We start from the raw sequence: 25,708 nt of genomic DNA on the forward strand, positions 1-25,708 counted from the left end.
AGCAGTACCTTTTTACTTTTACCTTTAGTACCTTTCTTTTCTTCTTTTTGTTGGAGACAATTACTCTTCCTGTAGTATTCCAGGTTTCCTGATTTGAGGTATATGAGCACCCTTAATTGTCACCCTGGTTTTTCTGAGTTTTTTAAAGCCTTTTGATTGTTCATAAATGGAGTCAGACTTTTTAGCTACTGTACAATATTAGGAGCGTTTCCACTTTTTCTCACACATGTAACATAAACAAATCCTTTGTTTTTCATTCTCTGTCCTTTCTAACCTGAAAAACAATTGTAACTGACAGTTGGTCTGGCCATTCGGCTGAGGGGTGAAAACTCCAGAAGCCAATCTACAGCCAGACCCACGAATGTATAAAAAGTAAGAAATAAACAGCAGAGAGTCTCTCGGCCTTGGCTCAGCCTTGAGCTTGCTCAGAGGAACATCTCTGCCCTGCAAATCTCTGGTCTCTGTGTGATTGCTTTGCGTATCCCGATCACACTTAATAAAGTATATTTTATTTTCTTATTTCATTTAACCTGTTATAATTACTTCACAAAGTCTTAAATCACGTGTGAAAAACAAGTCCTTTGCTTAAAGAAGTAGGAAAAAGAACAAAGATCTCTTTGAACCCTGCCTTCCACCCCAGAGTTATGTAAACCCACATAGTGAAATCATGGCCTTTCTAAATATTCTTTCCAATCTGTGCAGTAAGTCTTCATAAGAAATAAGCTTTAGAGATAGCAAAATCTACTTACTGAATGCTTTGTTACTCACTGGAAACTGCAAGAAATTAGGCAAGTATTTAAGTTCATACTCTACGGATACTACTCTTCCTTCCAAAAACCTTCTATCATAATCTATTACTGGTTCATAGAGGAATTCCTATATCTCAAGACACAGAATTTAATCTGTTTTGCTTTCAGTTTAGTATCATTATTTGAGATAGTGGATAGAGCAGATTGCTTTGAAAGGTGGCACAGGATTGAATTGCAAAAATGCAATGCACACAGCTACCTGGGCTTTGTATATTATAACAGATGGATACCTTAATTATTAATTTCCTGATTAAGTAGCTTGGCATACAGAGCAGATATCGCTTGAGGATAGATATATTTGAAATATATAAAGACTGCATTTTTGGACTTAAATAATTCCATAGTTAATAGAGTGAAATCTCAGGCTGATTTATGCAACTCTTAAGATGGAATTTTAGTATGAAGAATTCCCAGCTTCTGCAATTATATTTATTCGATAGGAATAACTGTTGTACTGCATTGGAGTGTCTCAAACTGAAACATGTTGGCCTTAGTGTTGTTAAAAAAAAAAAAACAAACCAAAACAAAAAAAACCCACAACTGAAGAAAAAAACTTCACATTTGTTAATCGGATGGAAATAAGTGTATATTCTGCTTCACTGTATTTGGGTGTATTGAATGACAAGAAGTTCAGTAGCATTAAATATACAGTGGAATAGAAATGAAGATCATATCTGAATCTTTTTAATTACATTGTACCAATAACTAATGAAGAAGAAATGTGATACTAGAGTGCAAATAGAAAATCTAATTAAAAGTAGATTTGTGTCAGTGAAAATTTACTGTCTCTCACAAGATAACTTTAGACTTAACATAAGAAGATCTCATATCGTGATTTTAACATTTTTGGAATTAAAGTTGCATGTAGTATAATGTTTCCTCAGTCACAGGGGAGAACAGAAAATCTTTATCAGCAGACAAGGAAATAATACATTTTATGTTAATTTTTTCTTTTTCGAACTTCTAACCTTTAACAATAATTTGTTTAATAATAATAATAATAATAATTTGTTGAAGGTGGCCTAGCTGCAATTTCACTGTATGTCTATTTAAAAGAGAAGGAAAGATGCAATTTCACTGTATGTCTATTTAAAAGAGAAGGAAAGATGTAGCTTATATAGCCAATGGACTTGTTTCTTTATTTCAGTGAAAGCAAGTAGAGATCTTATGTTTTAAAGATGTTGTTCTTCATTGATCATAGATTTGTGAAGAGTAATCCTGAAGGATTAACAGAGTTCAGGTTTTTTAATGGAGAATCAGGAATGGCAGTTCTTTTCCATGAATGACTTTTTTGTCAATAGTGCCTTCACCAGGTGGCCACGTGGCTGCTCTTAGATATGCTAATGATAATGGTAGCTAAAGGTGTAAAATGGATGCTCTGTTCACACAGATAGAGCTTATTCTGATTTTTGAGGCTTCATTCCCTAGAGTTGCCTCACAGACAGAAATATCTGTGCTTTTATGCGTCCATACAATGCTGCAAGGGATGGATGCACAAGGGAATAGGAGGGATTATGATGTAAAATGTCCTGTATGCTGTGCATAAGTCTAATATTTGGCACACAAATCCTTCCTATGTCACTAACTACTTTCAGTAAATTTGCTGACGATGGAAAGGGTAGACATCAAGGGTCTATGAACTGCCAAATTTGCCCTTGTTTACCTTTTAAAATCCAATCTGTGTAGAGGATGTTTAAATACATACATAAATGACAATTTAAAAGGATTTTTTAATGTGTTGAAAGGCAGTAAGAATCTCACCTTAGAAACTGTAAATGTAGAATTTCTCAACTCAGAGTTATTTTCCCTGCTTTCCAGGTTTTGGGGAGATCCTGTTCCATATAATATCTGCAGGAGGAAAAGGGGGAGGAACTTGAGGTTTTGTGAGGAAGAATAAGACACAAGGAAACAATTCAGCATTATTGCTTACTTCATGGCATTGGTTATGGGGCTTTGTTGCTACAAGCTGCTGGTGTTTTAAGCTGTGACATGTAATCAGGCCTGTGGAACATTCATTCACTTACTAGTTTAGCAGTGTACCAAATTTGAAATGATTAATGCTTTATAACTGGCCAGATATGGACCAAAGACAAACAAATTTCCCACTTCCAGGGTCTTCCCTGATTAATTTATAAAGCTTTTTTCTGAGATAAATGTTGGAGCTATAAGAAAAAAAAATACCCAAATATAGACACAGACCAGAGTAGAAAGTCAGCTTTAACAGAGGGGTTTTAAAATTTGTTAATTTAATACTTAGTTTTTATATAAAGAATAAATTGTACATGTTTAATACTTTGTATTACTGACATGTAAATTGCAAGAAAAACATTTTGAATGGTCCAGATGCACAATAAATTTACAATTCAATGTAGCACCCTTTTGATATGAACACCAGATCTTCTGACTTTGATTATGCGTCTTCATATTTAGATCATGATCACAAAGTTAGTTTTATGCAACTTTGCTATTTCTATATGAATACTAGTGAAATAAATAATATTCAGTATTTATTATTATTAGCAATTTGTGTGTGTAATAATTCAACAAATTTATTAAAATACAGGTTGCTTTATGTATAAGTCTGTGTTTTACATGTGTTTTACAGAAATTCTTGACGTTGGTATTGGTACTGTGCAGTATGTCCTAAAGTGGTGAATGCTTGGCTAAGGGAGTGAATCTCTTCAAAATGATCACATTTCACTCCAGCAAGGATTGAGGCTTTGATGCAGTTTATTTGTTGGTACTCGTTCTGTGGGCTGCTGTATACCAAAGATGATAGTAGAAAAACATTGGTTCTAGCTATAAAGCACACAATAATATGTGCATCTGGGTTTTAATGGATAGAAGATACTTCCAAATGGATGAAAAAGAGTGATCCATTCATAGTGGACAGAGCTACATCATTCCAAATGGATGAAAAAGAGCAATCTCTCAAGACTAGGTAGATGTTCTCTAACAATCAATTGTTCACTTTCCACCATATTGGTGTATTGAGGATGGAACTGCTCCAAATCTATTTGTTAATTGCTCTTTTATTTTTCTCTCTCTTTAGCCATTCATTGTAATGGATTGTGGTTGCTTTTTCAACACCAATGAGAAACATTTGCAAGAGAATTTTGTTCTTGTTCTGTATAATGCCTATTTTTTTTGTAATTCCACAGACATATTCTATATGTAGTGTAGTGAAAAAGCAAGTGCACAAATCCAGACTTTGCTACTGACTGGGAAGCTGCTTATCCTGTTTTAATTCATTGCCTAGCACTTTCTTTCACAGGAGTATGATACTATAAAAGGAAGTGTTTCTACATCTGTTAGTGCTTGTACAATAGCTTTCAGTTTAAATGTGAAATAAGTTCCTGGTTATAGTTTATCACCCATGAAAAACAAATTCCAAACCAAAACCTAACAACAGAAACTAAACCCCAAAACTTTTCTTAAGGAAGCAGTCTATCCGCTTGGTCTTTGGGATACAGACCCTTGCATCATTTGGTACACTTCAGCATCAATTAGTTTTCACTGTTTTCTGCTTTTATTGTCTCGAGTCACATGCAGGAATCTGGAAGACTTCAGAAAGTCTGAATTGAAGGAGGTTGAGTTTTCAAAGAGGGTTTCTGTTCAATTTTTTAGAAAGCAGAACAGCTTTCGCACTTACACTGGTGGATTTACATTTCCAGTGTGAGAATCCAGTATTAGGAGGAGTGAATCTTTGGCAAGAAACTTTGGTTGCTGGCTGGTAGACTGAGATTTAGCAGAGGATGGGCAGAGCTTCTATGGATATATGCCCAGGAATTAATTGTCATCAATAAAAGTTGTAGTCTGATGTATCATTCATGTACCTCCCATTAGAATCAATTACATTATGTACATTATTTCTGTAATGCACCACTTGATCTTAATTGGAGTTGGCCCTGACACCACTCTAAAACTGGAAATGTTTCCATTGATCTCCACAGTGCAAAACTAAAATTGTCTTCAACATATCACACTCAAAGATCATCTCAATAATAAGAAGGGGGAGCATTTTCCTCTTTTTAGGTAAATAAACAAGGTGTTCATGTTTAAGGAGACATTATGGTCATGAGGAATCTGGAAGATAACTATCTGAATACTGTTCTTGAAATTTCCACGTATAAGTGTCAAGCTGGTTTGTAAGGCTCAAGGAAGCCTTTGTGTGACTTTGCGGAATGTTGGATGGAGCCCGTTTCCTGACCTGCAGTTTCATAACACTTGATTCTCTACAGCTTCTTCTCTCCTGATACCTATAATGTATCATATGCAAGGATAATTCCAGGTTGAAAAATGCTATGAAATCCTTGGATGGCTGAAGCCACATATTTTATGAAGCTGTGGATTATCTTGTTACTGGCAGACTAACACTAAGCAAGTCCATTGACTTCTGTAGCTATGTTGACCCCTTTATATCCATATAAAAATGAAGCAGAATCTTGACACTCATAGTCTTGAAGATTGTCCCTATTCTGTAATCTCCTATTAATCAAAACCGTCACAGTTTTCAAGGAATGCTGATAATCTAATGTGGCTTCCTGTATAAAATAGGTCATTGGGTTTAGCTGAACTAATTTTTCTCAAACACCATAGCCATTGTACTGTTTTCACTGTCCCACATTTATACATATATATATATATACAGTAATATAGAATCTACCACATTTTGCAGGAAATGTTTCTTGTAGAGAAATGGTCTTCCTGTTGTAAATGTGTCTTTGTACTAGAATTGATCTATTTTCATTTTATTTTCCTTTGTATTTGGGTCCTCTGTTACCTACTATATTTCCCTGCTGCATATATGTACTTTTGTATTGTGACAGTTTTCCACCTCGTTGTCAACTCAATCATTTGGAATCCTTTGTATTTTTTCTGTAGACTATATTTTCCAGTCTTTTCGTCACTCTTGCTGATCTTCTCTGTACCTTTTATAACTTTTCTCATCCTTCTTTGTCATGATTTTTTTTTTTTTTTTCAGTTAAATATCCTTATTCTGTGCAGATTCCACTACTAAATGTTAATGTTTAGCTAATAATCCACCCGGAGCATTCAAGATTTTTCCAGATGTATTTAGACTATTCAGGTTCATTTTAAATTAGAAGGCTTCAATTTCTATTCAGAATATATCCGTGTTTCCTGAAGAGTGACCTGATAAATGCCAATATAAAAACAAGTAGAATTTGGGTACATTATGCAGATTTTAACTACTGGCTTTTAAGTATGCACATTCAAAGTTCAGCTGTTTCATTTTTGTCGTTTTTTCCTGTATCTCCTAGGTCAATTAATACACAGATTTTTGCCTAATTATCCCTGATTTCCAGGCCGATGTAATTGCCACTAACTTCTGCTGACCTTATTAGGAGCTATATCAGGACTTTACTGTGGAAAATTGTGCCGACTGTTGCTTCAAAAGGAAGTCTCAGACTCAAAAAATCACATCATCTTTAGTCTAACTATGATCAGGCTGTATTGAATGGCATATTTATTTATAATGATTTTATGGCACTTTAATATCTTTTGGGCTAAGAGGAGTAACTAATGTAATATAAATTAATAATATGAAAATATGAGAACATGTGTTACTCGCTTCCTGAAATCAGATTCTATTGGGCTTGTCATGTGGTGTTTAAAGTAGCCAAGAAATACAGTAAAGGAAATGTTGCTTGAAACAGATAACTTGACCTATACGTTCACAGTCCCAGTAAAAACGAGAAAAAGTTCCATGAAACACCTGTGCTGTACCTACAGAAAACATCCAGAAAGAGCAAGGGAGCTTCCTATGAAAGTGTAAGTGGAATCCATTAGTGGGTTCAGATGAACTCAATGAGCTAATTTTTTTTAATAGACATTGGTATAGATTACTGCAACATAATTTGTATAGGAGAAACGGATGTGGAACAAGTAAACGAGTTGCCATAATATTTAAAAACACCATGTTAGGAAATGGCTGAATAATTTTCCTGTGAAGAAATATAAACAAAGCAAAACAAACATTAGGCATATTTCAAGTGGTGCTGAAGAAATTCTGTCTCTTCTGAAGATACTCCATATAAAAGGATACTCATGGGAGATTTTTAATTACCTGCATCTATGTTGAGTAACACTTTCAGCAAATTAGCAAGGAAATTCATAAATTACAGAGTAGTAAGGCTTGCTGAATGGAAAGTAGGGGATCCCAAAAGAGATATCCTTAGTCCATTTCTTGCTGACATGAAAGTGAATGTAAATAGGGAAAATTGGAGGACTATATCATTAGTGACCAAAAAGTGAGTTCATGTCAGAAAGGAATGAAATTTACTGATTAATTTAAGGCTGTAATTTCAGGAGGAACAGCAAATAACCACAGGGAATAAAGAACAGTGAAAAAATATTTTCAAAATCCAGGAGCATCAGTGTATTTTGCTAGAATGATTAAGAACATGGTGGTTTTCTTCAGATTTAAAATAGGAGTTTGATTTACAAGTAAATGAACTTTTGGAATTCTTCAGTTTTGCTGAAAGGATGTTCTATGAAAGGGCAATATTTATAGCAGCTTTAATGGGGAAGATGAAATCAATAATTAGATCATGTGTCAAGAATTGTAAGTCTCCAAAACTCCCTGTGGTTATAAGTACTTGGAAGGTGAACATGACAGTTGTGAATGGGGGAGGAACACAAATATGAATTCTTCAGAGCAGCTTTTACAAGGATGATTATCAAAAGCTTCAGAAGTTTATATAAAGAAATATTAACCTGAATGAAGGGGGTAGGGATATCCTGGTGTACTGTGCCCAGTTCTGGTCTGCGAAATTTAAAAAATATGTAGAAAGACTGGAGAGGATCCCAAGAAGTGCTACAAAGATGAGCAGAAGAGCTGAATGATTTACTAACCAAGAGGAAAGACTGAAGCAGTGTAGGGTCTTTTCTCCCTGGTAAAGAGAAGATTCAGGGCAACCTCATCACAGCATTCCACTATTTGAAGGGCAGCTAAAAGCAGGACAGGGGCTCTTTCTTCACAGGGACCGACATGGAGGAGCCAAGGAGAAATGGATGCACATTGTACCAGAAACATTTTATATTGATATAAGCAATAAACTTGGTAAAATGAGATCAGTCACTGGAATAACCTCCCCAGGAATGTTGCAGAGTCCCCACTGCTGATATTTTTCATTATGCCATTGGGCAGTGTGCTAGGTAATCTTGGGCTCCCTCTCCCATAAAAGGTTAGACCAGCTGATCTGAGGGTCCCTTCCAGCCTGGACTTTCAATAGAAAGCAGATTGGAGAAAGTCTAGGAGAAAATGTTGATGATCACAAAGACATTTAAATTTGTCAATAACTGTATCATTATAGACCATGGTCTCTGATGTGTGGCAGAATGTTACACTGAGTTGGGTCATCTAATGCAGTTAAGAGGCACTAGAGAAGAAAGGAGAGGAAAACAAAGATAATTTTCCTTTCCTGAAGTGGTGGTTCAGAAGCATTTGGAGGTATTACTGTCTAAGGTATTTTGATTATACATTATTTTTTGTTAATACAGTGCATATATTAATAATCATCTGTAGTTAGGACCAGGTATCCAAAATTATTATATATGAGGGTTGGGGGTTTTTTCTCCTGTAAAATACCTAGTTGCTTGTGTTCCTTAATTGGAATATTTGGATTCATAAATCTTTTTTGGTAATGTAACAGCAGTGAACATTTGCTCACAGAAAACTGTGATGGAGAAAGGAGTTTTTCTGGGCAGTTTTTGACCAACAACAGCAAATGTTAATTTCTCTGACAGTTATTTGGAATATGTAAAGCAAAACAGTATTCCAAGGAAGACCAACAGCATTCAGGCACAGAAATTGATATGCTGAGGGAAAAGGTCTGGTTTTTTTCCTGAACAATAACTATAAATATTTGAAGACTGTAGATGCTAAAAGCACAGAAGCACAAGGGGAGTAATGTGATGGCATTACTAAAGTGCAAATTTAGATTGGATGAATATTAGGGAGAAATGATTGACAGTGAGAATAGATTATGCAGTGGAGCACTTTCCCAAAGGTATTGGTAAAAGCCCTGTATCATTCTTTTCTAAGATACTTCAGAGTAGATTGTATAAGAAGCAAAAGCTATTCTGCAGGGAAACATCCTGTTCTTGGAGAGCTGTGCTGGAAGACTTAATAGATTTGCTACTAGTCATTTCTGTGAGTTGTTTAGAGATGTATTACGGATTTTTTTCTCATTGAAAGTAGTTCTATAACATTTCCCACTCACTCTACACAGTGGATCATAGCGAGTTTGTGTTCATCACAGACTTAGTAAATCAATATCCCATTACAGTATTTTTTATACATTATTCATTACACTTTCATGAAATAATTTTTTTTAAAGAGGAGGAAGAAATCAGGAAGTGTGAAAAATGTAGGATGTTTATGTTCTGGCACAGGGAGTGTGTGAGGAGGGAGTTCTGGAAACTTACAGATCCAGTGATGTGATTTCACTGTGACGGGAGATTCATCCTTTATTCCTAGTATTTTCCTTCCCCCATTTCTAAAAACCGTAAGTTTTCTGGGTACTATTATCTTTATAGCATATATAATATAATATAATATAATATAATATAATATAATATAATATAATATAATATAAGGGTAATATTATCTTTAAAGTATATAGCTTGGAAGGATATGAAGGAAATGATCACAGAAGGTGTTAGGAGTATACTTCCTTATAAGACATGACCTTCAGATAGAGCGCTTTGTCTTCCAGATGTGACAATATTTCTTTAAGGACTTGTGAATGCTTTGCATAGGCACAAACTGGATGGAATCATTGGAGACTGGGGGAGTGCGGAGGCCCAGAGAAGTGGGTCATCACAGGGACTTTTCATGTGTTTCAATTAATTTCTCTTAAATGCATGCAATGTCCTGAATATTTACCCTTTGGAACACAAGTGGGAAGGACACTCATTTGATACTGAACAGCCTTCAGTGTTCACAAATTCTCAATGTCAGTCTCCTGTTGCGGAGGCTGGAAGTGATGCATATTGTTATCAATTTCATAATATTCCTTTCCACTTTTAAGAAGTATCTAAGAGGAAGAAATTAAAAGTACTCATAAACTATTGATCCCTTGATGTGGACTTGAACTACATCACTGGTCAATCAGATTGCACCTATTTTTTCCATGTCCTTTTTCTCACTCTTTTTACTCTCCCCATGCCGGACATGGAAATAACTGATCTTCCTGAGCCTCTAGATGGGATGCTTAAAATAATTACCCTTAGGAACAACATAGTCCTTTTCATTAATGCCATTCTTATGGAGAGTGCTTATTTTGTGCTCCAAAGATGGAAAAAGAAATTTTTGTATTCCTCCCTTCTTGTTCCATTCGCCCAGTGTGCATATGTTTTCCAGATGATACAAGGTACAGGTCAGCTACTGCTTTGTCCATAAATATTCATGCCTATATATATAGAGGGAAAAAATAAGTGACAGGTTAGCATAAATTAAATATTCAGCACAGCTCAGCAACATCAGGATTATAACTGAAATATGCAAGATACAGGAAAAGCTGCTCCAAGAAGATGTTGAAAAGAATACTTCTCTATATTTCAACTGTCACTATATTTGGGGAAAAAGCCAGAATATTTTGCTCTGTGTGAGATAAGGCAAATTAAAAAGATTGCAAAGTGCAGACTGGATTCAAGAGCCAGCCAATAAACTGACAAAAGTATCTGGAACCTGGGAGGAAGGTTTTGATGAGTCTTGTTCCTCCAAAATCATAGAACAGAAATTCTCAAAATGTCATTTTCCTGGACATTGTAAAGGTGCAAACCTTGTTTAAGAGTGAGGTTTTTTGCCCATATTCTCCACTTCTTCATTCAAGAATCTCTTTTTCTTACTGAAAATACTAATCTTTTTGAGGTCATTTAATCCAAAACCATAGAAAATAAGTGGGGTATATTCCTGTGATTTCTTGCACATTGACTAAGCACTATATTAGCAACAGCGATTTGATGATATATTATAACAGATAAGATCATAAAGTTCTGTGAGAACGTAATACTGTAATGGATCATCAGAGTCCATAACTGGCTGGTAAAATTGACAAGCATGAACACCTAGACATCAGCTTCCTGGTCCTTCCAACCTTTGCTCACAAGATATACTCATTTACCACAGCTGTTATGATATTCGGTTCTGTTGGAGAAACATCTGTCAAATCCATCAGGAATTGGCAGATTTGTTCTGTGCTTTTTCAGATGAAGCTCTGCTTTTAGGGCTCACAAGTGCAACTGAGGATGACAAAATGGCATGAAACTGAATCAAGGAGTTTTTGGTTGGATATTAGGAAAAGTTTTTTCACCCAGGGGGCGGTTGGGCACTGGAACAGGCTCCCCAGGGCAGTGATCACAGCACCAAGACTGACAGAGTTCATGAAGTGTTTGGACAACAGTCTTGGGGACATGGTGTGACCCTTGGGGTGTTCTGTGCAAGGCCAGGAGCTGGACTCAGTGGTCCTGATGAGCCCCTTCCAACCCCCCATATTCTGGGATAATTCCTAATAAGACTCTTGTTTTATTATATCATTATAATGATCTAAGGAATTGGATTATTTGATTCTCTTTGTTCTGTTAGTATGGGGCTTTTTTTAGTATAAAATCTGTACTGTTGCAGAGGAGAAAGACCCCATGAAATGAATGCTCTCCTTTCCAAGACTTATTCCAAGGAATTTCACACATGTAAAATCTGGTTTCACACATGAGGACTGAGATGCTTCTCTGCCATTTAGACTGTGCATTTTTTCCAAGTTTTAGATGGGCAGCTTGAAAGCAATAATGAGACAAGGACTATTTCTTTACTTCCAGATAGTAAAGATTAAATATATGTTTTAAAATATTTTCATTAATAAGATTTGTGGAAATATAAAAATCTGTATGTGCTTATTAAGCCAATCCCAGTATCATCTAATTGTCAAACTAAAAATACAGTTATTTAACTTTTTACAATTGTTTCAATATGTTTAGTTGAAAGCTATTTTTTAATTCCACCAATTTTTCCTAAAACATATTTAACATACATTTGATAAGAATCAAAATTGTTTTAGAAGCACCTAAAGCATTTACGAAGTCAGTTACCTAAATATTTTAGTGTCCTAGTGTGCTTAAAAGTGCACATTCTTTCTTTCAAAAGTCTATAGTCAGTTTTTCAGGTATTTGTAATTCTAGATATGTATCCAGTCTAAAAAAGTGTTTATTTTGATGTTCAGCTGAGAACTGTAGATTGTACAGATTTTTTATTTCTTTAGTTACATGTACAGCTCACATATCTTTAAACTTGCAAATTACAAGGTTATGCCTAGGATGAGAACTTATAGAATAAATTGAAAATTCAGGGAGGTTAAATTGAAAAATCATTATGTGGTTAAAAGCCTAAGTCTTTTGGCCCAGCTGTGAATGTGCAAACCAAATGCCCAGTACAACTGACACCTTAAAATTTTGCAGAAATCCTTGTTTTGTATCTGTGTTTGGGGATTCCATTGTTATCAGTTTCAAGAGCTGATATGCTGATATAATCAAGTTGGTGAAAAAAACCTCTCATGAGTATTATTTTCAGCTAAATAAATATAACAGAGATGAGCAGGAGCACATTTTTTTCTTTGTTTTTTCTTCTCTGACCAAAGTTATAAATGAAAGGTATATTACGTTAGATATTTTGTAAATTGGTCCCAGTTTAGGGGTAGTAACATGTGATGCAATTCATTGTGCCAATTGTAGAGATGAAAAAGGTAGTGTTTTACTTCATAAATAAATTGGAGTTTGCAAATGCCAAACTTGAGTAATGGATAATAGCAGATACTCCAAGACATAATAAATCACCTTAATCAGTATTCCAACCTTTCTTTTTGTATAGGCTTAATGGAAGTTGTTGGAAAGCATAAGACTTGTCAAGTTTGTCATTTCTGTGAGACAGATTTATAAATAACGTGAATTACAGCAAAACCCATGCTTCGAGGCCATTGTATCTGTTGAGTCAGATTATTAATATCAAAGGCTGTTAGGAATTTGAGTTACTAAACTTGTATTTTGAAAGTGTATTGCCATACTCAGGGGCCAGGTTTCATGTGATCAAATTATTAACGTTACAATTTCTGAGAGCAACCTGCCTCCTGTCATCCTCTTGGTATTTTTTGTCTTCATGAAGCACCTTTTTGAAAGGCAAACACTTCCAGATTTGATGATGCCATGGGTCTGACTCTCAAGGAGACAGAGTGAGCCCTCCCGGTTTCTGCTGATATCATGCAGGTACACACAGCAAGATTTATTCACATGCCCTGGTATATATTAGGATTAATACCTTATATAAGTATTTTTTCACAGTGTGGGTTTTTTTTTTTTTGTTTCTTCTTAAATATTGTATTCAAATCCATTTTCCAGTCAGAATGAGACTGTTCATCCATTTTCTTTTGAAAGGTACATGCTTTTTCTTTGTGAGTACAATAGTCATGAGGCCCACACTGCATTGAGCTTTGCCTTCTGATCTACTCCTGAATTAAAGTTTTTATTAGACATCATCAACTACTTGATAGATAATCCTGAATTAGCCTTTAAATAGGAGGCTTTCTCACGATCATTAAACAGTACGAGTCACTTCAGGAAGTCTAAGGCCCCACTTAGAGCGGGCCCTCCAGAGAGCAGAACCTTGAACTTGCAAATAATTTTGTCAAACTTTTCCAATGAAAATGAATGCTACAACTCTTTGCATAATTTGTATTGCTTTGCAAATGGAGTGTACTGAGAAAATTACTGAGTAGTAATAGTTACTACCATAGTTATGGATACCATAATTCTTTATTTAGGTTTCATGTACAGTTTTATTAATTACTTTTTTTTATATACGTATAATTCAGCACATGCCATGCGTAGAGCCAAAATGTATTTTAGGGAAAATAGAAAATAATTTTTGCCTCATACTTTTGTCCAAGAAAAGCCTATTTTCCTCCCACTTTTCTGAAGTGGTATTTGAGAAAATATCAAAATATGTTTTATATTTAAAATAGCGTCAAGTGTTTATTTGAAATCAAAATAGTGTTTATTTGAAATCAAAAAAAAAAAAAAAAAAGAAAAAGAGAATCCAAAAACCCAACAGTGAAAACAAATGTCAGAACATTGCTGAGACACTTAATTGATGTACCCAAAGACACAGGGAAGTGATAAATGCTTAATTGCACTGTCTACCATTTATTCAGACTTAGTTCTCTTCACAGCTATTTTAAAAAGTGTTTATTTTGACAGACACATTTACATAATGAAAATATTTCACAGAACAATATACTTTTAAAGTTTAAAATTGTGTTAAATGACAATAAGCTGCAATAACTTGTGCAAAGGCACTTGTTGGCAGTTCATTCTGTACGGCAAGCTGCTCTTCTGGAATGTTCTTTGATGAACACTGTTGTAGTATTAATATGGGGTTGGTTTTTTTTTCTGATTATCTCTCAGAAGAATTGATTGGCTTGAGGCTGAGGACCTCTCACTCAGTAGCAAACCTAAGGTAAATCGTATTGTCTGACATTGCTTAACATTAAGCTGACCACAAAGGCTTAGACTTGAAGGCCATCAAGCAGAATCAGACCCTTTAAACACCATACTTAAGTGTGCTCTGTTGCATTCTCTCACTGCAATGAGATGGCATGTCTTGAAAATTAAATAACACATCCCTCTTCCTTATCATTACAATGGCATTTAATTTTAATTAGTTCAACCAGTCTATTTTGGAGGACAGCTATAACTTCAGTAAAACTTATTTATGTAAACCTGACCCATAGGTAGACTGTGGTCAGAGATGGCTTTACACAGAAAAACAATGCCTTAGAAATATCCCTTTAATTAATTATTTTCTTGAAAAATTCTATATGCTTTTAGTCACACACACTGTGGACTATACAAATCAGTTTTTTTGATGATGGAAGAGCCTTCCTTTTCCTCTTACTTCTCTGCATGAGTGCTGTTTCTTCATTTGCCATTTCAGAAAATACAGGCTGTTTAGAAAAGGAAGGTGAGCACAGAACTGAGTGCAAAGGAGCGCCATGTCAGCAGCCTGAAGCTGTATCTTTCTGTCATTAAAACACAGGGGAGGGAAAAGCTGCTCCTGAGTAACATGGTGGTTTGGTACCTTTGTGTTGCAATAACAGTAATAAACTTGAAGGCAAAGTACCACGGAAAAATTATCTTCCAATTGTCATAGGTATCTGAGAAGGTGCATTGTGCACTGTGTGAAGATTGTTTCAAAACGCTTGTGTGGAGAGTTACTCATGTTGCAGTACTGGAAAGCTAAAAGGATATGTTAAAAGCATGTCCCTTTTAGGGACAAATTCGGGAGAAAACCCCTGAATAAGATCCCTTTGGGAAGCAAACGCGAGTTGCCCCTCCCTCCAACCGGTCCGGTAAAAAAAATTCTTTGGAGAAAAGTGGAAAAAAACTATTTTACTTAACAAAGTGCATACAAGTATAAAAAATGAATAATATGAAACAATAAAACCTCTCGTTCTGGAGTGAGATGGCAAATTGAGAAAGTTCTTGCCATGGATGTAGCTTGGCTCTCTCTCTCAGTGCCTCTCCTCAGTCCCAGTCCTCTGGTGCTGCTGGAAAATGCCGAGGTCCAGGCCCCGGTGGGCCGCAGGTGCAGCCCCCAGTGCTCCCCTGGGTTTTCAGTCCAGAGCAGGTTTTAAACAGTTCCAAGAAAAAAAAAAAAAAAAAAAAAAAACCAGTCCAGGGAACTTCTCTGCCCTAGCTAGCTGAAACTAACCAAAGCAAAAAAGATCTCTGTCCTGCAGTCTCTCCAAGCCTCCGCCGAACACGCTGTCCACAGAAGAATGTGGAGGAGTCAGGCAGTTTTCTCAAAACAAACTCCGCGCTTCTCCTTGCTCTTAGAACCAGTCTTAAAGGCACAGGACTCAATATACAGCACAAACAGAACAGACGATTGGGGATACAAGCATCATAAAGTCACTCTAGGACCAAGCATTATAAGGATTCAAAAGAAATTGCACATGAAGGTCAGGAAGGATCTTCCTGGATATCTTCCCGGAATGTGCCCAGCATAGTTAATGGGTGGGAATTTGATTTTCATTTTTATTTTTAAAACTATTTAGCCTATCTTGATAGAGCAGAATTTAGTCAACAACTGCATAAATTACTGCTAAATTAATATCACACAAAATCAGAGAGCTGTTAAGGTACGGGGGAAGAACTGTGCTGGCTCTCAGAATGGGAGAAGCAAAGTTTTACAGCTTGTCAGCTAGTAGCCAACTTCACTCAGGCAATAGTCAGCCAACAGAGCTGAGAGGGAATGGGTTTCTAAATGGATGCTGGCCAAAAGTTCATAAAAGAGGGCCATTTTTCCCTCAGTGGACAGAAGGGTCTTTCAAACCAGGCACAGGGAAATGGAGATGAGTCCAAAACCAGAGAGCAACTAAAAAAACCCAGAGCCAAGAGCCAGCTATTCAGCTGGAGGCTGGAGTAACCTATACAGGTAAGAGAGAAGAGGAAGAAAATGCCAGTTAGGTGTTTATTATTATGGAGACACAGTAATTTAAGAGTCAAAAGTTGGCAGCTACTAAAAAACTTAGGGGAGAGGCCTGAAGGAAGGAATTATAGTGAGGGGTGGAATAAACCTCGCTCATTTCACCAAATGATATGTAGAATTGACATTATGCATTTAATTTGAAGCCTACAGTTCTTTTACTATGTTTTCAATCATGTTTAATATGGAAAAAAATGTTTGCTTAGCTATTTCAGGTATTCAGGGTTCAGTGAGTTTGTAACTGAATATTTTTAACAAGTTTCTATTAGTTTGTGTTCAGATCCCTGACCTCCCCCTCTTGGATTGTGTTGAGTTCATTTTGGCTTTTCTTTTTAATTTGAGATTCATTGTTTTTTCTTTTTTTGTGACAACTTCCATTTTTAACTCATATGACTCCTACCCTAATGAAAGGTAACTCGGATTTTAAGTACATGTCACATTGCCTTCAAATGCACTTGAGATGTTCCTTAGAACATTAATATTTGCATATATATTTTATTTTCCTTTTTTCATTGTTTGCTTTGCATTTTCTGACCTTGAATTAAAGCTTTAAGTGCTAAAGATAGGGAAATTCTAGCATATAATGAATATTATGCTAAAGAAATAATCCTTGAACACTATAAATAGTAATGTTTGTGTTCTGCTTTACAGTCCTTCTTTCTTCTAGTCCATAAAGAGGTCTTTTGCTTGATCTTGGTTAAGAATGGTTAATGGAAGAAAGGGGGAAAATGGCGCATTTCTGACTTTACTGCAGAATTAATCTTTGTTAACTCTTACTTCACTAAGAAAGAAAGGAAAAGCTGAAATCCAGCATGACAACTGAGTCTCCTGTAGGCCTTTCCTTTCCCAAACAGTTATTGGAGGGTAGCATATAATTTGTTTTCTTTCTTAGACTTTATAGAGTACATTAATGCAAAGCTGCTTTTGCCTTAAATAATACATTTTGTTTTCCTTTTGGTGGTTCCTGTTTTTCTTGTTTTTGTTTCATGACTTATGTCTTGGTAAAGACTTTACTAGGGAGACAATAGAGCTTTTGTGGAACTAGCTTGTCCCTAAACTCCTGCAATTCAGCTGTTGCCAATAAATTCTATGATGTCCTTGCCATGGGAAGTAAAAAAAAAAAAAAAAAAAAAAAAAGAAACTTGAAGCCGATTTTTGAAAACAGAAAGCGTAGCAACGAGCAACCACAGTCAGAAACATTTAGCAGCCTGGCAGCAGACAGCAGGGCATACAAAGAATAGCAAAATAGTCTATTGAAGAGGAGAAAAAAGATGTTCAAAAGACTTGTGTCACAGCAGGGTGAAAAACATAACAATCTAACAACCCCATTATTAACATTGTTAGGAAAAAAAAAAAAAAGTAAATTTTCTTTTTTTCCTGAGTTCTGCCAATATATTGTGTTAAATGATATTCCAGTAACTTGGAACATAAAAAGCATTTTCTGGCATCCCATTAAAATGTCTCTATTCAGGCAGTCAAACTAGGAGAGAAAGAAACAAACAGTTCTGGAATCCACATTCAAAACTTCAGCAGAAAAGACCAGTTGGCCTAGAAGATGAGCTGTCATGACTGTATTAATTCTGCAAATGGGTGATATGCACAAAACTGAGGTAACTTTCCCATTACTGCACAGGGAATCTAAATTCCATTCACAATATACCTATAACTTTGTTTTCTGTCAGTACTGTTTTTGTTTCTACAGGTGTATATATCCATTAACAACTTGTTATTGCCTTGGAGCAATTAATAGATCTGCTTTGTACCAAATTGTGGGGGGGGGGGGGCGGGGGCGAGGGGGGTGTCCTTTTCGGTTTGTGATTTTCTGGTTTGGTTTGATGAGTTTTTTTTCCACCCATTCTTTTGCATCATTATTTTGGGGTAGGAGAGTGATGGTTTTCAAGCTACAGTAGAAGTACGGATGTGCTATTGAAATCATAGTCAAATTCCCTATGGTTATGGTAATTTTAATCCTTTTTTTTTTTTAATATACCTTTTTTCCTTCCTAGAATTTGCAGGGATATGATAATTAGCAGTTTAAATAGAGCATAAATTTGTGTGCATTAAGTATGCCTGCTTTGTGTAAACAGAAGTTTTCCAAATGCCTGATGTGCAATATATCCTGTTATTTTAACGAAGGGGAGTTCAGAAAAGGTCCATGTTGCTTAGTTACAGAAACAACAAACTTCACAAATTTGTTGTCTTTAGTTAGCCATGTAATGTGCATTAAAGCATTTGCCAAGTGCATTATCAGGCCATAGGATGCTATGCTTTTGTGTTCACCCTGAGATGTGTATCGTTCAAGTTTTATTGAACGCAGCTTTAGAACATAGATTGAGTGCATTTTGTTTTCCTTATCTGAATGATGAGTGAGCTTTGGACTTTGTAGTTGCAGACTAGAAAATCAGCACTATATCACACCTGTTTTTTTTTAAAAGAAAATGGGGGATTGACACCCTATAGGAAATGTGTGTGTAAAGGTGTCTGATTTTGGATGAAGCTTCACCAAATTTTGTGCTTGTAATGTAAACTTCAGTCTTCAAGCAAGTTTCTGCCCTGTGAGGAGATGGGGTATTCAATTTACAGAGAAACATGAAGGAATTAAGTTCTCTGTGAGGCATATAGATGCAGGTTAAACTGAAATCCCTGGATTACTGGTCCTGACCTCCTAACACAGGACTTATAATGGTTTTCTTCTTTCTACCTTAGGCCAAAATAGTCTGTGGAGAGGATGCCTGATTTTAAAAATCTACTTGTTATATATAAAGCTATAATAGCACAACAAGCAGAACAAAGCACATAATCATACTGTATGAATAATATGTTTGTCTTGCAAAGCCCAATTAATATTTTTCAAAAGTTTGAGAGTGATCTGTTTGCACTCCACGGTTTTGGATGCTCAGACTGGATAGGAAGAGGAAACAGGCAGAATGTGAAACTCCCAGATATATACTCTAAGGAATTTGTTGCACTGTTGTGTGCCTTGTTTGTTTGCTTTTTAGATCAATTAAATCAAGGGTTTGTTTGAGCTGAATTGTGTAGGGCGGTTTCCCAGACCATATTAATTAATCTAAAATAATGCAACAAAATGCACAGTCTGTTGTTTTTTCCAGGTGTTTACGTATCCATACCATGGAACCCTATCCTGTTGTCCTTAGGCTTACCTCCTACTTAGTAAGACTCTACAGATTCCTGGGTTTTATTTTGGTGCTCGTTGACCCCCTTCTTCTAAATGTCCCCACACTACCATCCCCATCACATTTGCACAAATGTTGACCTCAGCAAAATGAAAACCATTTCACTTGAGAAGAATAAGTTGATCCTTTGGAGCATTTCAATATATCCCTAAATTCTTCTCTATGTTCAGAAAACAAAGCTGCTTTATGATGTAGAGGCTTGAATAGCTGTTTGTCATTCATGTTGTATGGTTTCACATTCTGCCCAAAAGTGCATCCCGTTGTAAACATTTGAACTTGGGCTGCTTAAGTTTTGTGTAAATAGTCTGTGTTTATTATGTTCCTTGATATATTAATTTTGCAGCTTGAAAATGCATAGAGGCGTATTAGCAAAATGACAAGCCTCCTGTGAGAAGCTGGCGTTCCCTGATTAGTTCAAAACCATACAGCAAGTGCTAAAAAAATACGTGATAACTGTTAGTGGTCAGTTTTGCAGTTGAGTTTCTGGGGAATGTTGATGCTGTGTGCACAGGTGGTTCTTAAAGAGCATGGAAATTCTAGTGGCTGGTAAAGCAAGCTGAAAAAATTGCCTCAGACTTCCCTTGTAAGTCCTATTGTTACTGTTTCTGACATCAGCAAATTCTCTTCAGCCTACACCACTTTTCAGGGAAATCTCTATGTTGGCAGCACCTACCTGAGCCATTTTGGGTGATATTAATCTCCATTTTTGAGAATTAACTTTGTAAACCACAGGTGATACAGGTTTCACAGAAATATGAAAATATGAAAGTACTGTTTCATGGTAACAAAGATTTATGTCATCCAGTTTTTTGAACATGTTTTATTCAAATTGCAATTGAATTGAAATAGAAAAGTATTTACCTCATCTCCCATTTAAGTAAATAGACAAGTTCTTTAGGGCGTGGTTTATAGTGGTAGGTGCTCTGAAATTCTGGGTTCTCTGATTCTTAAATAAACCTAGATTCTGTGAATCAGGTGATGTGATCAGCTTCTTGAGGATCGTCTTTGGTTTTAAGAATGTAAAGTAATTTGGAATAAATTTCTTCCTACTAATTTAAAGGATTTTTAATCACGGTGGTTGAAAAGCTATTGCTGGCAGAGATGGTCAGTATTTTGAAGTATTTAAGGGTAATGACCTTTCTTCATTCATAATGTTTTTATGTGGGAAGGGCTGCACTTTGAATTGAAAATAGTGTTTGCAATCTGGATTCTTTCACACCTTGCATGGTTCTAAATCTCATGGGATAGGGAAAGTAGAAGAATGGATAGAGTCTGGTTTTGGGGTTTTTTTTTTAATTTTTAAATTTTTCTGACTTATAAATTTACAAATCAAGAAGTTAAGGTTTAGGATACATCTCTAGCATGAATTTCTTCTCTTTTCCTTCACCTTTTCTCAGTGTCATTCATAGATTACATTTCTTTACACTTCTGGAGTTCATTGCTTAGTAGTGCCCCCGACTTGCAATTGCAAAAAAGAAATATGTGACGTACCTTTGAGAGTCTTAAATCAGCTTGAGTTGTGCTCCAAGATTGCCTTAGACCACATTAAAGAGAGCGCTGAGCCTATGGTAATAATTGCTGTCTCAAAGCTGGACTTACTTGTGAAGACAGAGCTCGGTGATACTGCAAGTTACCCAGCATGCGGTTGGCTTAGATGGTAGCAAAGGAAGCTTTTATCTTGATTGTAGAATGTTCTGCCCTGTCTCTCTTAGAAACTAAATTTATTCCCCACTTTGGACAGCTTGGTTGCAAAATTATGTGGGGAATTGCTAACTGCTCCATTTTTCTTGGGAGTTTAGGTGACATTTTGCAGTTTCTAAGAACAAGGGTAATTATATATTTTAAGGACTGAGGTCTTAAGACTTACTTTATCTTAACAGGAAAGAACAGAGTGAAACACACGACAAATTCAAGGTGCTCTTAATGGCATGATACAATTCCCTGAGTGCTGGCAGTTTCATGTGCAGGAAACTTAGTTTGTTGCTCAGGTATGAAAATGATTGCAAGAGCAAGCCAAAATCTGGGGCCAACCCAATGGATGCCAGGATAGTGACTGGTGGGTTGCGTGGGAGTAAAGGGGAATGTAACTCCCCTATTTCTCTGTTGTAAATTCCCTTCACTTGACTAATTGTGGATCCGTGTCTCTAAAGGAGGGAGAATGTACCGAGTTAATGTTATATGCTGTGTTCCGCAGTTGGAAATAGCAGATAATATAAGTTCCTATTAAAAAACATGGTTGTCCTTAAGTACCCAGAAGGAAAGAAAAAAATTAAAAGGTAAAATAATGGATAAATTAGTAAGTTATTTGTGCCCTAGAGGCTGTGTTTTCTGAAGCATGTACATTCATGAGTTATAAAGCAGATATTAATCTCAGAATATTCCTTACTGTTCAGTGGTTTTCCCAAAATTTAATGACAGCTAATTTCTGTTGAACATACTGCTTTTCTCCTTTTTACTGTGCTTCACTGATGGCTCAGTACATTTTTCATGGATAGGGAGAGGGGTAAGAATTTCATCATAATGCCAAGAAACAGGCTCCCAAATGCAAGCTGTGTTCAGTTAATAGTTTACAAGGTCTTTTCAATTATAGTTCATATAGTCCTGTTTTATTACTAATTATCCATGATAATTCAGTTCAAAATTATCCATTTTAAAAAATGGAAGAGAAGTAAGAGTGAATGAACATAAGCACATTCTAAACTTAGAATATATGCACTCTAAATATAGATATAGGCTTTATTCAAGTTTTACCACAATGTATGCAATAAAATGCAGTAGCTACGAAGTTTCAGTTGTGGAATATGGAAGCATGAAATTGTGATTTAAAATATTTAGGGATTCCAATAATATTTTAATATTGGTGGTTATAAAATTGACAATATTTGTCACTGTTACTAAAGTATTCTGGCAATGTTTCCCTCATACATTATATATAAAGTTAATTAAGAGCTGGTGACAAGCAATTGAGAAAACCATTTCACTTTGTCCATTATGTTCTTAAACCATATTTATTAGAAATTGTTATTTCTGAGTTGGCAAATTACTTCAGATCATAGTAAGCTGGTTTAGACTTCAAGGAACACCTAACTTTCCTTTAGTCCGCTAAGTTTTTTAACATAGCTATTCAATCCTAATTGAAACATTCAGTCAACCCGTTTTCATAAAGGTTGAACAGTTGATTTGTCCATAACCAATAAATTCTCTTTGTACATTTATTCACCTTGTCCTGGAACTGCTCTTGTTTAGCAGTCAATTAAGAAGGTCTTCTCATGTTCTTTGTTGATGTAGTTACTTTCATCGCCACCAAGCAGGATTTAATTCTAATAAGAGACCATTTGTTCCTTTTTTATTTATTGCATTCTCTGGCAGTGTTTAATGCTTTTCAGTGTAATCCAGAAAGGTTGCCCCTTTAACTTCTTCAAATGAAGTGGGAGCTATCCAAAATTCCTCTTGCCATAGAAATGGTCAATGCTTCTCAAGACCAGATATCTCTAAGTAACCTCGCAGGCTCCTGACTTCTTCCTCTTCACTCTAAAGACAAAAGCCATCCCAAAGGGAGGTCACTTGCTTGTGCTTATTCTGCAGTACTGTTCTAAACTCCTTTGTGCAGTCTGTGAAATCTCTGGTGTTGAGGATGTATTTGATAAATGGAAATATGGAACCTTACTATCTAGATACTACAACTGAGCCCAATCCTATTCACTTCTGATATGTCTTCAGTTGAAGAACATTGTCTCTGTTGCAGAGTACCGCTTCTGCCGTCAGCAATCCACAGTGAGGTTTATCTGTTGTCTTTGGAGACAGAGCTCTCATGGGAACAACACGACTTGTACTCCATCCTGGGATAAAATGAAGAAATAGGCTTATTTATTAAATTTTAGGATACATTTTATTATAGTAGAATAATTCTGACAAGCCTTACAAGAAAATATGCATTGTGGATAATGATATAATTGGAATGAACAAAATTCTTACTGAAAGAAAAATGTCACTCTATCAATCATTTCCTTTTATCTTTTAAACATCAATTTTTCAGTGGCAACTATCACTTGTGGGGTATGGCATCTAAGTGTCAGTGCTTTGACTTCTGACAGTAGCATATCTCTGGAGTTCATCTGCTGTTTTTTTGCCTTACTGGCTGTCAGAGTGGGCTTCACGTGTGTTCAAACTAGGTCTCAGGAAATTAATCCAGAAGCTCTATCCTAAGTATTCAGTAAACCACTTTCTAAGCCCCCAATAGTGATTGTAAAGTTTAAACCAGTGGTGGGTCCCCTGAACAGATCCAAACTACACTGCATATTTGGAACATTGGACTGGGGCCAGATGCAATCTAGCCTTGAATGATCTGTGGATGAAGAAGCCTCAGCAAAAAGAGGTTTTGCTGAGCTGCTGCTTTTTCTCCAAATTGCTTTTTAATGTAGGGTTTAACCTTAGAAACAGAGAAGTTTTAGCTTCTGTTGCTATGGTTCTGTATTCAGCCCTTCACTGGTATTTTAGCTTGAGTGTATAATTTATTGCAAAGTTAAAAGTATTGACAAAACACTTGTGCATGCCTTTGGTATTGGGGGGAACTCATTTCAGCAGCTCTTGTATTATGGATAACTCAGAAGAGCAGCAATTTGAGAAAACACTAATAAACATTAGAACCCAGGGAATGGTTGCATCATGACAGGCAGAATTCTTGGGCCAAGTTAAAATGTGATTTGAAGCAAGAATATTTGCTGCAGATATCAACTGGATTTAAAAATAATATTGTCTTTATTTTTTTATCAGAAAAGTCTTCAGTTAGGAAAAATACTTAAGTTGGGGTTTTTAAAATCAAATTGAACAGGCTCAAGGGTTTTCCTCGTTTTGCCTGTTTTGATCTGTTATGATATTAGCTTGCCTATCTTATATAGCCTCAGGAATTCCATGAATGTTGCTACTCCTCAGCCCCAAGGACAGACTGAAAAGATGTTAAATTATGAAGTGTCTGTCCTTGGTGTATTTTCTGTACATGAACAGAAGAGTTAAGACAGTGACAAAGGGTTTTGAGGAAGAAGAAAACCCAATACTTCTTTATAGTAGCAGAATGGCTGTGCAAAGAAGGCTTTTAAGTAATCAAGACCACACAAGCTAATTTGTAACTGGTAGTATAATTATGTGCAGATTCTTTCAGATTGTTAGAATTAACTCCAGGGGTATTTTTAGAGCAGCTTTGTTTGGTTTAATGAAAACAATTATTAAATCATTAGTCAATGAAAATAGTTATTTCATCTTGTTTGTATGTAAATTATCATATTCATATATCATCACTATTATCCTTTAATAATGTGCCTATGTCTGTTTGGTTAAAATAGTCAGGTTTCTCCAAGTAACTTCTCTGCTTTGCTTGCAGGTTGTGTATAAAAATAACGATGTCAGGTTGGAACTGTCTCGACTTGCCAAGCAAGGAGATCCTAAAATGAAGATTCATGGGGTTGTAGCATTTAAATGTGAGAATGTTGCAACCTTAGATCCAATCACATTTGAAACACCAGAGTCTTTCATCTCTCTGCCAAAGTGGAATGCCAAGAAAACAGGCTCAATATCATTTGACTTTCGTACAACTGAGCCAAATGGCCTGATTCTTTTCAGTCATGGGAAACCAAGGCACCAAAAAGATGCCAAACATCCACAGATGGTGAAGGTTGATTTTTTTGCCATTGAGATGCTTGATGGCCACCTCTACCTACTGTTAGACATGGGATCAGGTACTATTAAAATAAAAGCCTTGCAGAAGAAGGTGAATGATGGTGAATGGTACCATGTGGATTTTCAGCGGGATGGGCGGGTCAGGTAAGTTCCTTTTGTTTGCATTCAGAATGGGTTTTTTTCTGCTGTATCTGAGAGAATACTGGGTACATATTGGTGTTGCCACAATTAGAGTTGGGCATCAACTGAAAAATAAGTATAATATAAGTACCCATTACTTTCAGGTGCCGGAATACAATAGTTGCTGAGTAAAATGTCTTACGTTAATATTATTGGATATTTCAAGCTACTTAATCTTGCAAGTAAATATATTGTGTGTTTGAAAAAAACAGTAATCCTCCCTCTGTGCTTGCCCTTACACCAAATAGCTGAAGTGGCAAGTTTCAAGAATGAAAATAAAACAAAAAAGGAAT

General features: G+C 35.9%; 1 protein-coding gene across 1 annotated transcript in view; it reads left to right on the forward strand.

The window, feature by feature from the left end:
* The window catches only part of NRXN1 (neurexin 1), a 698,461-nt gene that overhangs the window by 240,554 nt on the left and 432,199 nt on the right, over positions 1–25,708 (forward strand). The window contains 1 exon segment of the mRNA XM_058420099.1: positions 24,940–25,379. Within this exon segment, the coding sequence (XP_058276082.1) occupies positions 24,940–25,379 (440 nt within the window).

Source organism: Hirundo rustica, chromosome 3 (assembly GCF_015227805.2).
Source record: "Hirundo rustica isolate bHirRus1 chromosome 3, bHirRus1.pri.v3, whole genome shotgun sequence".
Taxonomy (NCBI): Eukaryota; Metazoa; Chordata; class Aves; order Passeriformes; family Hirundinidae; genus Hirundo; species Hirundo rustica.